Genomic DNA, 17,082 nt, shown 5'->3' on the forward strand with positions numbered 1-17,082 from the left:
TAATGGCCCCTTACTTAGTTTTAGTACAATTTCAAAGCAAAGCTAAAATTCAGCGGTAAAATATTATGTAACATAACATAAATATATGACACTGTTAGTCGATTGTAATGCTATATATAAATCGTGAAAAGTGTAAGTTCTTACCTGTGGGCACACTACCTGTGTGTGTGTGTGTGTGTGTGTGTGTGTGTGTGTGTGTGTGTGTGTGTGTGTGTGTGTGTGTGTGTGTGTGTGTGTGTGTGTGTGTGTGTGTGTGTGTGTGTGTGTGTGTGTGTGTGTGTGTGTGTGTGTGTGTGTGTGTGTGTGTGTGTGTGTGTGTGTGTGTGTGTGTGCATATAAATACAAAAGAGAAAGTGGTAAAGAGACAGAGATGAAGATGGTAAAAATTGGGAGAAGACAGGAAGAAATGTAGGGAATATAGCTATGAGGAGGGAGAAGAGAAGAAATTGAAAAAGGCTCTTAAAAGTGCTGTTTGATATTTCTTTGGTAGGCTATCTGTTGAAGGAAAAAAATACAGTGAACACTTTAGAATGCATGACAATTTACAATCTCACATATCATCAACAAGCTTTAACATTGGGGGTAATTTACGAGTTAAAGCACTAATCAATCAGGGGCGGACTGGAACAAGGACTGCTCTGAACGTTTTGTCCTAAATAGGACCACAACAATCAGCGTGCAGTAACAGTCTGAAGATGGTTGTCATGACATTTCTTCACAATACTATTAGTTGCCACTGTATGCAAGTATGACAGCCACAAAGGCATTTTTCCAAGATTTGTATACAGTGCCAAAAGTATTTAACTCAACATTTTCTTACATTCACTTTTTTTTCCAACACAGCATTTACATTGTTAGCAGTTATGTTTTTGTGTACTTCTAAAAGGTAATTATTCTAAAGGTTCTTATTATACATCCATGGTCTGTAGTTAGTTTATAGCATAACGTTAGCATTTTGCTTCTGGCCATTAGATTTATGATTCGAAAAGTATAAAAGTAGGGTAGATATGTGGAGATTATCCGGCTGAACAAAACGTGCATTTATAAAGCAGGTTCGTTTTCCACAGATCTTATTTCGAGCTATTTTCCAAAATGCTATGGAGAAATCCCATTGACTCTGAGACGAGGGAACTAATAGTTGTAAAATGCGAACTCACTTCCGGGTTATAGGACTCATCACTGCACTATATCTCCGGTCAAGTAAAGCTAATATGTGTTTAGCTAGCTCGTGCTTTAAAAAGATATGTAACTACAACTGATTTACTTGCAATAAACATTACAAATATTGGAGGCATGCGGTGCAGCACATTACCTGCTTGGCGAAGTCAGACAGAGAGGAGGTTGTAGACGATGTCCGGTGCGTTCATGGTCACCGGACAGTAATCGGTAGCATGGTGTTCACTTACTACGCGACCGCACAACGTAACGTACAGTAAATCCACAACCACATAAATGGATTAACATCGATTTAGCTGGAGTAACACAAATAAATAAATAAATGAATGAATCTACTGGTTTCATAATTTGAACCAAAAGTGGTGCATTTTGCACTATTTTTTATTTATCTTTATGTATTTTTCTTATTATGTCCTATTTATATTATGTTGCACTGTTGGAGGAGCTCGGGATCTAAGATTTGAAATGCCAAAATTACACTGTAGCTAGCATCTGATAACAAAAACCCTTGACCCTTGGTGGTGTTTATATTTCACGGACTTCAGTTGCTGAGAGATCACACAACGTCACGTCCGTTATTTCCACAACAACACACATGGATTAACATCGTAGCCTTTGTTTCTGCTGAAAGAGGTCTCGACCAGCTAGAGCCACAAGAAAATCGGCGAAATCGAGTGTGAGGATTACAAAATAAATTAAAAACATCTAATTTTGACAATAAAAACCGACCAATAGGCGCGGTAGACCATTTGCTTGGCACTTCCGGGTATTTCTCCACTGGTTAACATGGGTTAACAATACCGTGTAGCTGTCACGCCTTTCACGTTTTGAAAACAGGAAACCGTGACATCTTCACGTCTCCCAGCAATGGTAAAGCGTCACATGTTCACGTCTCACCGTGATACCGGATGTTGAAGGACATCTCATTTCTCTAAATGCACTTCGAGGACCGAGGATCGAGCGTCGAGGAGGCTCTCTGGAGGAGCTATAACCGAGGATACACTGATGGGTCCTCCACGGCTGCTTCGTGGAGGCATTTCCGGCAACAGAGATGTTTCAAAGAATCGTGACACACGGCCGGACTTATCTCAGCCACAGCTCTGCATGCATCCCCTGGATATTATTTTATTAACTGCTTTCATCGCGACACAATGTTTATCAATCAATCAATCAATGTTTATTTATAGCCCAATATCACAAATGTTACATTTGTCTCAGTGGTCTTCACAGTTTATACAGAATATCAGTATGACAATACGACATCCTCTGTCCTTAGACCCTCTGTCCTCAGACCCTCTGTCCTTAGACCCTCACATCGTACAAGGAAAAACTTCCAAAGAAAACCCAGTTTAAAGGGAAAAATGGGAGAAACCTCAGGGAGAGCAACAGAGGAGGGATCCCTCTCCCAGGACGGACAGGCGTGCAATAGATGCCGTGTGTAAATTGAAAAGATAATACATTTGCAACATAGGTAGTCCAAATGTTTGGAAATGCATGTGTGTATAATAGGAAGATGAATCCACGAGGATATCCATCCAGGACCTATGATCCAGGACCACAGCCACGACTCAAGATCCAGCGCTCGCGATCCAGGACACAGGACCGCAGGATCATCCATGACTCCGGATCCCAGCGTATATAGACACCAAAAAGAAAGACATGTGGGGAAGCTGGGTTAATCGGAACATGAGAGGACACAGGTACAGACAGAGAGAAGGAAGAAGTAAGATGTCCCCCGACAAACTAAGCCTATATCAGCAAAACTAGGGGCTGAATCTAATCAGCCCTAACTATAAGCTTTATCAAAAAGGAAGGTCTTAAGCGCACTCTTAAAAACGGATAGGGTGTCTGCCGCCCGAACACAAACTGGAAGCTGATTCCACAAATGTGGAGCTTGATAAGAAAAGGCTCTGGCTCCCATTGTACTTTTAGAGACTCTAGGAACAACCAACAACCCTGCATTCTTGGAACGCAATGCCCGAGTAGGACAGTAGGGTGTAATGAGTTATTTAAGGTAAGATGGCGCCTGCCCATTAAGGGCTTTGTAGGCGAGAAGAAGAATTTTAAATTCTATCCTGTGTTCTATAGGGAGCCAGTGTAAGGCAGCCAGAACAGGAGTAATGTGGTCCCTTCTCCTAACTCTGGTTAGTACACGAGCCGCAGCATTTTGAATCAGCTGAAGCGACTTGACTGACTTCTTGGTACTCCCTGATAATAAAGAGTTACAATAATCCAGCCTAATTAGCCATTAGCCATAATGTTTACAGTGAGAACAGCTGTGAGGTCCGTGCAGAAAGCAGAGCAGTGTGTAAAATATATATCACTCAGTATAACAGGCCTACTCTCTTTATTTGCTTTAGTTTAGTAGATATCTACAAACAAAGAGTCGATATTTTTCTAAAACCATTTAGTGCTTCACAATAAAATACACCACGGCTGTAGCCTGTTTTAGGAGCTGTATGTGCGTGTGTGTGGTACAGTGTGTAGGTGTGTGTGGTACAGTGTGTGCAGATGCAGCGGACAGACAGGTCTCAGTTGGTTTGGTGTCCTCTGCTTACTTGTAATTCTTGTAAATAAAACTTTTGGCCCGTAATTTATTTTCCACATTGTAGCGACCAGAGAGGGGGGGGGGGATATATCCAGTCTCTGATAGTGTTACGTTATTATGAGAGTGCTCTGTTTGATTCTGAAATCGTATATATTTATATAAATATATACATATATATATATATATATATGCGTGTGTGTCCGCATCTGTAGCCTATTATTGTCTCATGACACCGCCCTGTGAATGAATCAAAGTAAATATAGAAGTGGTCATGAACACATCTGTCCCTCACACAGAGGCTGCTGCCTCCTGTCATCATTAATGGACGTCTCTTTAAAATGACCGCTCAGAGGAGAGGAGTTCTCATTTCTCTAACCGCCTGCTGCTTCCCCTCCTCTCTCCTCGGTTCCCCTCCTCGGCTCCTCCACTCGCATCTCCTGTGGGCGGGACTAAGTATCGAGGATAGGAGTCGAGGAGGGGAGTTAGAGAAATGAGAAAGGGCCCCGGTCCCGACCAGGTTAGCCGCTAAGCATAAGTTACCATGGAGATCTAGCCTGCTAAGCGAAAATCCTGCTTCGTAGTATACCCCCCTGATCTCTTGTTGTTGTTGTTGTTGTTGTTGTTGTTGTTGTTGTTTACTTACTGTGTTTATATTGTTAACAACATGGTTATCTGCTCTCTTGCTGTGTAATACCTGCCCACACTGCGGGACAAATACAGCAACCCTGATTCATATTAGAAATGAAAACATCCCATAATATGCTCCTCTCTGTTCTGTATCACCTCTATAGTGGGCCTTTCTTTTTTCTCTCATTTCCCCTCCTCGCCTCCTCGGTCCTCCGGTAGCGACCCGGCAATGCACACCACCAGTTATTATGCTCCAAATATCTGGAACAAACTCCCAGAAACCTGCAGGTCCGCTGCAACTCTGACTACTTTTAAATCCAGCAGGAAGACTTTTCTTTTTGTCACTGCTTTTAATTGAAACTGAGCCGTTGTGTTCATCAGTAAAGTGGAACTCCTGTGTGAACTATTCATATCTGCACTGTAACTTTTTATTCATGTGATTTTTATTCATGTCCTTTTTATTCATGTATTCTTTCTTTTACTGTTTCTTTTATTATCTTTTTTTTAATGACTGTTTTTAAATGCCTTTGTCTGGATGTCTTTCATTTTTGTAAAGCACCTTGAATTGCCTTGTGTTGAAAGGTGCTATATAAATAAACTTGCCTTGTCACAGGTTGGGAACCGCTGCTCTCCACTTTGTTTAAACCTGCTTTACGTCTCGTACACACGGTTCGGTTTAGACACGCTTCCATTGACTCTCTGGTGGTGTGACGTCACTCTCTGGTGCGGTGACGACATTAACCAGTTCAAGAGGAAATACAGAGAAATTATTTTCTCGAGGTACAGGGATAGGGAAGGTGTTTGACTATATGTTTATGTGTGAGTATGTAGGTGTGCATATTTATGTGTACACATATATATGTGTGTGTATGTGCGTGTATGTGTATATGTATATGTATATATATGTATATATCAATCAACAAATAAAGCAGATCAATAATGATAACGACAAGAATAATAATGATAATTATTGCAGATCATAGATTATAAATAAATCATTTAGGGACAAGGGGGTGAGATTAAATAAGTTATACTTCTTCTCACTCCTTTTCGAACACGAGACATGGCACTGTTTATGTTGCAAATGCTGTTGTTGTAAATGTAATTGTTTGTTTTGTTTTAATTTCTCTTGCATGACTATGCACTACAACATTTGTTCTGTTTTGTAAATTATTTATTTTAATTGTTCGAAATAAATCAATAAATAAATTATAATACTTGAGTTAGCTGTCGGGGATACTAGGATCAGGGAATGTGTAGCACCTCATTGATGACATCAGGGAGGTGATATATCTGTATATAGCACCTCCCTGATGACACTGATCTTACTTTAGACTGGAGGAGGCACACTGATATGCATGACTCCAAGTTCTCTGATCTGTTTTTCAGGGCAGCCTTCCAAGGAGCCCGGCCATCCAGATTACATCCCGACCAAATTTGCTACGCCTGGGAAAGTACCAACAGCTGACGAGTGCCAGAAACTGAGAAGGTTTGTGAAAATTCATGAATATACTGATGATATGCCTGGCCTAAATCGAACACTGTAATACTGTTGTGATGGATGGGAAGTACAATTTTACAATAACATACCAGCTGTGGGTAGGTGTTTGTCACGATCTGTCTTTATGGTGTCTTGTCTATATCTGTTTTTGGTTTTCTGTCTGCGTTGTGTTTTGTCTTGTTTAGATCTGTCTGTGGTTCCCTGTCGTTAGTTTCCCTGGTGTGTCTGATTACCCGATTGTGTTCACCTGTGGCCCCTGTGTTTTCTCCTCCCTCCTCACCTGTGTCTTGTTTGTGTGATTAGTCTTGTGTGTATTTAAGTTCTGGTTTTCCTGTCTGTCTTTGTCGGTTCGTCTTGTGTCAGGACTAGTTCGGCGGTGAGTGTTCTGGTTTGTCTCTGTTTATCACCTAGCCTTAAAATAAAGGAATGTTCACTTTATTCTGCATTCGGGTCCTGCCTGCTTCACACACCGTAACAGTGTTAGTTATCACCCCTGGTAGGGCTGTGCAATTAATCGTATTTTAATATAAATGATATATATAATTAACAAAGCACTTAGATACTAATAAAGGGCTGGCTTATCTATAGCCAGTTGAGTAGCACTTGAAATGTTTGGCTCTATGAAACCTGATGTACTTTATTATTCTGTTTTCAAGTTTGTATTTTGTTGGTCGAACGCACTTATTGTAAGTCGCTTTGGATAAAAGCGTCAGCTAAATGCAATGTAATGTAATATAAATATAAATGTATCTTAATTTATGTTTGTATTGGTTTTTCAGTTGAATTATACGTTCAGGGTAAACAACAGTAAAAAGATACTGTTCAAATTATTATTTGTATTTGTTTTAAAGTTCAATAAATGGATTTTTTCAAGTCAATGAATAATCGTATTTAATAATCGTGACATCAATTATTGACCCAAATAATCGTGATTATGATTCGCCATAATCGCACAGCCCTAACTAGCGGTGTAACGATACCAAAAAACTCATGGTAAGATAATATCGCGATAACAAACACGGTACGGTATTTATCGCGATATTGAATAATAAAGGGGGAAAAAATGCTTACTTGGAAAATGTGTCTTTATTACATAATAAATCTGATTTGTACAGCATGTTAGTAGGATAGCAGTATTTTAAAAGTGTCAAAAACAAAGTGACAGTAACAGACTGGAACAAGAAAACCAGTGTTTTTGTACCTATAGTACTACCAAACAAAGTAGGCATTTTCTTTGTGCCACTGCATCTCACAAATAAACAAGGACCTTTAATAATCAGACCCTGCAATAAAATAAATCAAGTTGCACTTTAGTTTTTCAAGTAACTCAAACTCACTAAGTCACTCACTAGGCATCATCAGTTTTTAGGAATATGAGAATGTCCACATTTCCAGGTATTTATAAGCTGGGATGTTTGGGCATTTACAAAATCCCCTGCTCTGGAAAGAACTCTCTCGCTCGGTACTGATGTTGCTGGGACAGCAGTGGTCGCGTTAACCGAATATTTTATTGAACAATGACGGAAAAATCTGAAAGCAGTCTGTCATTTTGTCAGATTAGAACAAACTCGGAACAGCGCCAACGTTTCCCCGCAGCGAGGCTCTGGTGTTATGCCGTGGTATGCATGCCCTCCAAAAGGAAACGATATAGTTTCCAAACCGTACTTTGTGTACAGATCAATACATGTCTGGGAGGTTTTGCTTTACGCTGTGCGCGCTCCCGCGAGGTGCATGCACACACGGCATAACACCCCCCCCCCCCACGTTGACAGTTCACGAGCGTGCTCTCTCTCTCTGTTCAGACCCGACGGGTAATAAGGGATTATGACGGATATTTTACGATCCTGTCTGTCAAAATGACGGACAGCGAAAAAGTCTAACGCCACCTCAGTAGGACGGAGAGATATGCTTTGGCCATGGGTGACAGCAGTGGGTCAAACTGTGCATTGTCTCTCCACCACTTCAAACACAACACAGTGTTTGCCAAGAAGGTGAGGCTTATTGACAGAGATATAAATATACTGTTGGTACTTGTCAATGTCTCTAGGTGTGTACATGTAGCCCTGTAAATACCATGTCCTTTTGTGTTCTGTTTTATGTTCATGTTGTAACCTACTTGCTGCCATGTTGGACAGGTCTCTCTTGAGAAAGAGATCGATGATCTCAATGGGACCGTCTGGTTCAATAAACGTTTAAACAAAAAAAAAAGTGTTTAAAAAAAATAATATTTATAAATAAAAAAATCGCGGTAGATTCTTTCAGTCTCACGACGGTATTGGGACATTTATTTACCGCGATATTCGGTATATCGTTACATCCCTAGCCCTAACCCCTGGTATATGTAATGTTTGTGTGTATTAGGTTCTGGAATGCTATGTCTCGTCATGGCAAGAAGATGCTTGGCAAAGAAAATGGGCCCTCAACAAAGAAGTGCAGAGTGGCCTCCGAACCTCCACAGCATCAACCTACTCCTGATTCACCTCCACCGTCGACCAGTTCAGTGTCTCCACCTTCCGTGTCTCAACAGATGCTCTTTGATGAGATCTCTGCACTCAGGGCGGAAAGAGATGCTGCTCTTGCTGAGAGGGACCATGCTAGGGCCACCCTCAACTCTGTCCGGCTGTCTTCGAACACTGTTGCTGACAACAATGAGAAGTGTCAGTATTACTAACTTGGCCCATTTTTCTATCCACTTTTCAACTCTTGCTAGTTTTGATGACATGCAAAGCTACCCCATCCATCCCCTACATTGATCAGTTTTTTTACATGATAGTTAAGTTGAAACATGGCATGAAGTTTGAGTATTTGGCAGACCAGGTAGGCATCCCTCAGAGCACGCTCATAGATCATTTTTGGAAGTGGATGGATGTAGCCTTTGTGAAACTGAAGCGTGTTGTTAGTTGGCCAGAGAGGGAGCGCATCTTTTCTAATATGCCACCTGCATTCAAGGCTCTGTACCTAGACTGACTTGTATCATAGATTGTTTTGAAGTGTTCATTGAATCCAGAGGCGCGGGAAGGTATTTTGAGTGGGGGTGCTGAGGTGCTGGACTCCAGTGAACACTATTACGGGCACTATAGAGCACGCACAAAAGCACTCCCCACACGCAAACACACAGTACACTTGCGACTGTTACAATGAAGGCTCGATAATCAGCTCACGACATATAGGCAGGGGTAAAGTGCTATTTTTTACGAGTGGGGAACGGACCTCACCTCCTCTAGGGGGGACCTCACCTCCTCTAGGGGGGGTCCGGGGGGAGGCTCCCCGGGAAGATTTTTTTTAAGATATTGAAGTTAAAAGCATCAATCTGGTGCACTTTGAGAGCAACATGAGAGATCTATACCTCTCTCAACACCCAGATGAAACACAACTGTCAGCAGATGTTCTTTTTCTTTATGGATATTTTACAAATCACTCCCCTTTCAAACTGTATTCTTGTTTTGCTGCCATATAGTATTTCATACCTGTTTTTCCTTTATTCTCTTATTTTTTTTATAACTATAATGATCATATGAAGGTGTGCCGCGGAAATAATCTTTTGAATAATTTGTGACCAAACCGTTTGAGACCCACTGAGATAACTTAGACTAAAGTGAACTATCTAAACACTCAGAGAGTCCTTTAGCTCACCTGAGCCTCTCAGTCTGAGAGGAGAGCTCTCCTCCAGCTTGTTGTGGAACCAACAGCTCCGTATGTCCCAACCAGATTCCAGCAGCTTGTAGGAATCTAGTGCTTTATAGTTCTTCATAGCTTCTCTAGTGTGGACACCTTGTTGAAACGCAAAGGTAAAACATACACTGTCACCTTATAATTAAACATCAAACATAGTAGGATATACTACCTTTTGATTTCACAGCTGGTAAGCATCAATGTAACACAGTGACAATAGCTACAATACTGGTGGTACCAAATTATATCAATGGCCAATGATGAGGTTATGTTTACAGTCCAGGGCCTGTATTACAGGCCCTGGACTAGTCAGAATCAGAATACCTTTATTAGTCCCACAGAGGGGACATTTGCATCGTTACAGCAGGAAAGAGCCACAGACCGCTTAATGTTACCTATGTTAAGAAAAAAAGTTATGATATAATGAAATTAGGGCTGTCAAACGATTACAATTTTTAATCAGATGAATCACCATTCGAACTATGTCCAAAATATGCCACTTCTTTATGTATATTGTTGGGAATGGAAAGATAAATGAAAGAAGGCGGATATATCCATTTAACACACAGTATCTATGTTTATTATAACATTTTTCTGCGTGTCAAAATGAAAGACAACCCACACACCTATCAATCATCAAACCGTGGGGTCTTAATTCATTACGTGTTGATTTCTATCAATGGGGAGTACTTCAGGAAAGTCGATAGGGGGGGGGGGGCTAGTGGAGTACTTCGTGACCACAGTGTGAACGTTGTGATCAGCTGTTTTAGCGCAGTTCTCCAGTGAAGGGGGGGGTCTCCCTCCGCAGCCGGTTGGCGTAGTTTTGGCTCAGTTCCGTTGTACAGACCGACGTTAACAGCAGCCTGTCTGTGCACACGGAGACCGACTCTGTCGTCCGGTGATCTAACCGCCTTCTGGAAAAGCTTCACAAGTACGTCGGTACGCAAATGCGCTTTGTGACACAAGTGACGGTACGCATTTCAGATTACGCACATAACCTGCGTACCAGTTATGTGCACCCCTGTACTACAGCAAAAGCCATTTCTTGGTATGGGTGTAGCCTATCCCAGCCATACCCTGGCGCTGCCACTGGTGGCACGTATGGGGCGGGCCATTCTGCACATGCGTTAAATGCGTTAAATATTTTAACGCAATTAATTCAAAAAGTTAACGCGATAATTTTGACAGCACTAAATAAAATATAATAAAAAACGTGAAAAGTAAGAAAAAAAAATACTTTCCAAAATAAAAATCCTGTAACAGTCTTGGTGTTGCTAAGCTTCCTGTACTGAATATCATAGTCTTTTGCCTTAATCAATATCTAGTCAACTCTAAAATACCACATATATGCAATGGCATGATAATATTATTGTGACAAGTGGGGTATTCACCTGGTGTTTCCAGAAGATAGACGTAGATGCTGCCAAAATCGACCAAAGGCCACTTTCGAGGGTCGTTTTTCCATACATCTGCAGGCAGTCTGTAAGGGCAATCCGACAACCCACACAGCTCTAGTTTACGCTGGTAACGACCTAGAGCACACCCTCAAGTCCAGAGATGTAATCCGAAGACATGCAGCGATTTCTTCAGTCGTTAATTCAGAAAAAAAAACGAGTGCGCTCTGCCTGGCTACGTTAGCTAGCTGTTTATATTTGCACCTCCAGGATATTTGCACCTCCAGGAAAATGGCGTATTTTGCGCGTTGCATTGTGGGTGGATCGTGACGTCACTGTGTGAAAGAATGGGGAGCATGTTAGCTTAGCTTGGTAGCTTCAGCTAGCTTTGGATCTTCCAGCTCGGAGGCAGCAGGTCCCGCCTCGGCTCCGCCTCTTTGCCCTTATTTGGAGCAGGCGGGAGTTGAACTCTGACGTCACTGTCGAGCCGTTAGTGGCCGACTCCGCCTACTAAGGGCTTCTCGTCCATTTATATATACAGTCTATGGGTTCAACGCGTCATAGAGCGGTCAAGTAATTTCATTGGACAAGAGGCATACCATGAGAGCTGGTCACAGGGATGCGTTCATATTTAGTCAGTAATTTGAGGAACTGGCGAAATGGCGAACGCAGATAAAGTTGAGCTCGGAAATCCTCCAGCATCATTGAAGTCTCCGGTTTGGGAACATTTTGGTTTCAAGTTACCTACAAGGATGACGGACAAAAAAAAGACAGGTGGACCGAACCAAATCTGATTGTCGGCATTGTTCAACTAACATTGGTTATGCGGCTGGCAATACATCGAACTTTCACTCATTTGAAAAGGCATCACCCGAACGTGAATATCACCGGTACCAAAAGAAGAGACTGAAGTGCAAACCCAACTCCCACTAGCATTTAGCCTCCACCACTCACAGAGAGTTCAGACCGAACCAAAGCTATTACAAACGCCAAGTATCCTTATGTTGCCATGTTAGCAAAGCGCTACCTCTGTCCCTAGCGAGAGGGTGTTCTCCACAGCAGGAGACATTGTTAGTGCCAGCAGATCTGCTCTTTCAGCAAGCAATGTGGACAAGTTCATCTTTCTTTAAAACAACATGAAAATACAATGACAAGCAAGTCCTAATGTCAAACTGGCTGCTTAGGTGCAGTACAGTTCAAATACAGATTATTTCAGTTCATCGAAATGCTGAACCTTAATGTTTATTTTATTAAACTTTGTATTTATTTGAGTGAATATTCATGCAGAAACCACCCGCTCACCTTCTCTGCGTCTCACAAAGTCACGGAGGTTGGAACCAGAAATCTCTCATTTGGACCCATCATTTGGACCCATCAGACCAAATTCCAGATTCAGGGGTGCACATAACATCAGCTGATTTTGCGCAGTGCTCCAGTGTGTGTGCGCGGGGCACAGAGGGTGCTCAGGGGAGTCTCCCTCTGCAGCCAGTTGGCGGAGTTTTGGCCCAATTCTGTTGTTCATACCGACGTTAACCCTGTCTGTGCACACGGCACCAACTCTGTCGTCCGGTGATCTAAGCCTCTGCCTCCTGTAAGCTTCACAGGTCCGTCGGTTATGTCCTGCGCGGCTCGGCCGGCTCCAGTTCTGTCTGTCACAGAAAGTCCCAAGAGTTTTTGCAGGGAGCGAAACGGCAACGTAGCTGCTTAATGTCTTTGGGGTTTTTGACATGTCTCGTAGTTTACTCCATTGAGTGTTGACAAGAAACACGTGTAGACGAAATATGTGTTTTTGTTTTGAGGTACGCAAAGGCGCATAGTGACACAAGCGACGTGTGACGCAATTCAGATTTTTGCCGCGCATGCGTACCTACGTACCAGTTACGTGCACCCCTGTACATATTTGCACTGGTCTAATGTCCAGTCCTTGTGTTTCTGGGCCCAAACTATTCTCTTCTCCTTGTTGTCCATCCTCAGTAGTGGATCTTTGCAGCGATTGGACCATGAAGGCCTGATTCACGCGGTCTCCTCTGAACAGTGCATGTTGAGATTGTCTGCTCCTTGAGCTAGGTCATTTGGAGAAACCAGCTCGAGTGCGCTGGAATTTGAAAATACACAACCGGAACAAATCTGCCTCTTCCTTACAGAGCCCCTCCCCCAACACACGAACGTGCACATGACCAATGAGGGCACGAGATAAGTTTGTGCACAGATGGAAAAGTGACAGGCAGGTAGGCCAACCTAAAATGATTGGTCGTGCTTTTTACAGTACTACGGCTTCCACAGATGACATTTTTTTTTAATGGATTTGTTGTCAAAGCACTTCAGATATTCATTGATATCGGGATGTTAAGAACATTCCATGGAATATAACAAGTATATCTCGAGCCAGTTTCTCAAACTTACCTACCCCACCTTTAAAGGAATGGTCCACTCATTAGATAATTAATCAAAACTTCAGTATTTAGTGAAACATTATGTTTAAACCATACCCTGAAGAAATCAGTGATATTCCCCCGGTAAATAACGATTTTATAGCTCTTTTTTATCAAAACCTTTATATTCCGTCTGGCCGCTGCCATTTTCAGTAGTCACGTGATGGTCGTGACGTTATCCATGCGTTCACTTTGTCAACACACGGAAACATGGCTGAATATTTGAGTTCGGACTCGTCAGCAGAGGAAGAAGTTTTGATGTTTTATCAGTATGACAATACGACACCCTCTGTCCGTAGACCCTCACATCGTACAAGGAAAAACTTCCGAAGAAAACCCACAGTTTAAAGGGAACATGGGAGAAACCTCAGGGAGAGCAACAGAGGAGGGATCCCTCTCCCAGGACGGACAGACGTGCAATAGATGCCGTGTGTAAATTGAAAAGATAATACATTTGCAACATAGGTAGTCCAAATGTTTGGAAATGCATGTGTGTATAATAGGAAGATGATATAAGATACTATATGTATGCATGTAGTACCACCCTTGCTAGCGATTCCCTCTCTAGTTTAGCATACTCAGCTTCGTTGTCCCTGGCCATAGAATCACGATTTTATGGTGCCGGAAAAAACTGGGGGGAAATACACACTAGCCGGTACTACGCTATATGGAAAGGCCACCAACAACTGTCCTGGCCTGGACGCTAAAGGACGTTAAAACGGGGCTAGCCGCTGCAATGGAAATGCGCTATAACATACCTTATTCTTACTCCGAGCACTACTTCTGCTCCTCCGTCGCTTCACACTTGCGGAGGGCGATTTCTCAACTGGCCGAACTGGTGTCCTGGTCGGTGATGACACCAGAAAGACCGATGGTACTGCATCTCCATTAAGTAATGGTTGTTCCATAAATCCCATGTTATGTGTTCTCATACTCTCAGAGTAGTCGTCCGGAAATTTGAAATGTTCGCTGCATACATGAGCCTGTGAATCTTTCGGTTCGGGCCGGCCACATTTCGCTAGCCACTGCCTCCGAATGTACTTCTTACACTTACCTTTTGGCAACAGATGGAACTAAGCATTCCGTGGATTGTTCGTATCAGAATTGTGGCAATATTTCGCGATACAGTGAGGCATATTTGAAGAGAGAAACTACAGTAAATAACATGGAGATCAACGTGTCTTCGAAAACCAAACGCATGGTTTACGTCACGTCCGGGAAATGGCGGCGCCCACAGTGTTGATGTTATTTCGGTATATAATCAGTTTAAAATCACTGATAATGTCATCGGATTAAAAAAAAAAAAAAAGACTGGCAGAGACTGGTCTGTTTTATCGAATGATAATTATTTAAAAATGAGTGTCATGAGCATACCATTCCTTTAACTAGATAATTCCATATGTGTTCTTTCATAGTTTTGATGTATTCAGTATTAATCTACAAAGTAGAAAGAAATTAAAATAAACCAAAAACATTGAATGAGAAGGTGTCCAAACTTTTGACTGGTACTGTATATAAAAAAACACACATTTTAATATTTAGCAGGTTCCCTCATCTATAATCATTTATACAAGCGCAACTTTGAACATGTACAGCAGTAAAATGCAACATACGGAATTATAAAGAAACCTCAAATCGAACACTGACAGGGAACATTTTACTGCACCGCCATTACTTTTACATAAGAAGGTGCCGTACAATGTTCTGATGATACTTGCATACTTTTACTTAAATGAGGTTTGAATGCAGGATTTTAATTTGTAACAGAGTATTGTAATTCTATACTGTAGGCGTAGTGTATCTGTGAACGATCCCAAATACAATTCCTTGTTTACATTGCAGCTACACCAGAAGAAAAAAACCTTTTTCATTTTTAACTGGAAGTGGAAAGGGGCTGGGCTACATGAGGTGACTTGAGCCAACAGAAATACACAATAGATGGGACTAAGAAAGATAATGTGAACATATAAAAACAAAGGCATTAATTAGGGCTGCAAAATGTCTCCCATTGTAATGGTGATGAGATTTTTAAATGCTAGCAATTTGTTCTGACTGTGTGTTTCCTGCAGATGTCCAGCAGCTGGTGGTGGTTAAAGAAGAGCTTCTCCCTGACCAGCAGGAGTGGAGCTCCAGTCTGGACCAGGAGGACCCAGAGCCCCCCCCACACATTAAGCAGGAACAGGAGGAACTCAGGATCAGTCCGGAGGGAGAGCAGCTTCAAGGGCTGGAGGAGGCTGATATCATTGAGTTCATCTTTACTCCTGACCCTGTGAAGAGTGAAGATGATGAAGAGAAACCTCTGTCCTCTCAGCCTCATCAAAGACAAACTGAACACCTGGAAACGGAAGCTGATGGAGATGACTGTGGAGGACCAGAACCAGCCAGGAACTCAGATCCAGAGAGCAGTTTACAACCTGAGACTGAGGACCACACTGGAGACTCTTCTGAACCTGACACTGAAGACAGTGCCGATTGGAAGGAGACCAGAGAACCTGCCTCAGGCTCAAACTCATTGAAAAATAGACATGAATCTGTCAGTGATCCACGACGTAGTGCTGAAAATAAACCATTCAGCTGCTCAGTTTGTGAGAAAGCTTTTTCACAGAGTGGACATTTAAAGGAACACATGAGAGTCCACACAGGAGTGAAACCATTCAGCTGCTCAGTCTGTAAGAAAGCTTTTTCACAGAGTGGAAGTTTAAAGGAACACATGAGAGTCCACACAGGAGAGAAACCATTCACCTGTACAGTCTGTAAGAGAGCTTTTGCACGGAGTGGAAGTTTAAAGAAACACATGAGTGTCCACAAAGGAGAGAAACCATTTAGCTGTACGGTCTGTAAGAAAGCTTTTTCACGGAGTGGAAATTTAAAGAAACACATGAGAGTCCACACAGGAGAGAAACCATTCAGCTGCTCAGTCTGTAAGAAAGCTTTTTCACATAGTGGACATTTAAAGGAACACATGATAATCCACACAGGAGAGAAACCACACAGCTGCTCAGTCTGTAAGAAAGCTTTTTCACAGAGTGGAGGTTTAAAGTCACACATGAGAGTCCACACAGGAGAGAAACCATTCAGCTGCTCAGTCTGTACGAAAGCTTTTACACGGAGACGGAGTTTAAAGTCACACATGAGAGTCCACACAGGAGAGGAAAAATAGAGCTGCAATGTTTGTGACAAAAGATTAAAATGGCATAATCATTTCAAAAGACACAAGTGTGTTGTTCTTCAGCTGATTCTGTAACTGTAAGGGAATACTTTTGTCTCTGTTGTGTCCTGATGACCTAATGCCGTTACATGTAATACGTTATTCCCTAAGCCTGATTTCACCCACCTGCAAGCGATTCACTAATAATCACAAATGTTCATTTCTTTGACCCCTTGATTAGGCTATTTCTCGTTTAATAATCGTTGCATCTCCTCAGGACCAAGTTCCCGTGTCCTGCCTTTCACCTGCTGATCAACCACTGCTCATTTAAGGTGGACTCACCTTTGCAAGGGACCAGCTAGTCTTAATGCAAACGTTTTATAAAGTGTTACTGGACCAACAACGTGCTGTTGGGTTGTGTGCTCTCTGCAGGACGGTGTCTGTACTCAAAGATTGTTTATGAAATGAGGGCTTCACTCTGTCTTGTCTAAACAACGCCAACAGAGTGATACCTCTTCTTTCCAGCCGATGGCATACATGTTACATCAACCAGTTCAACTGTCATCCACATATTAATGATTCAA

The 17,082-nt window shown here is 42.1% G+C and overlaps 1 protein-coding gene across 1 annotated transcript; it reads left to right on the plus strand.

The window, feature by feature from the left end:
- Positions 1-6,209: 6,209 nt before the first annotated feature.
- On the plus strand, positions 6,210-16,797 carry LOC139433621 (zinc finger protein 79-like). Its single transcript, XM_071202701.1, has 3 exons — positions 6,210-6,228; positions 8,214-8,509; positions 15,420-16,797. Exons 2-3 carry the CDS (start codon positions 8,227-8,229, stop codon positions 16,508-16,510), a joined length of 1,374 nt encoding a protein of 457 aa, XP_071058802.1. The 5' UTR covers positions 6,210-6,228; positions 8,214-8,226; the 3' UTR covers positions 16,511-16,797.
- Positions 16,798-17,082: the final 285 nt, after the last annotated feature.

The sequence above is a fragment of the Pseudochaenichthys georgianus genome, unplaced genomic scaffold (assembly GCF_902827115.2).
Source record: "Pseudochaenichthys georgianus unplaced genomic scaffold, fPseGeo1.2 scaffold_735_arrow_ctg1, whole genome shotgun sequence".
Lineage (NCBI taxonomy): Eukaryota > Metazoa > Chordata > Actinopteri > Perciformes > Channichthyidae > Pseudochaenichthys > Pseudochaenichthys georgianus.

Bases quoted from the DNA above. Each gene is read 5' to 3' on its own strand.
- LOC139433621 (XM_071202701.1), top strand. From the start codon at position 8,227: ATGTCTCGTCATGGCAAGAAGATGCTTGGCAAAGAAAATGGGCCCTCA. The intron at 8,510-15,419 runs GTCAGTATTACT...TGTTTCCTGCAG, and splicing joins TGCTGACAACAATGAGAAGT to ATGTCCAGCAGCTGGTGGTG.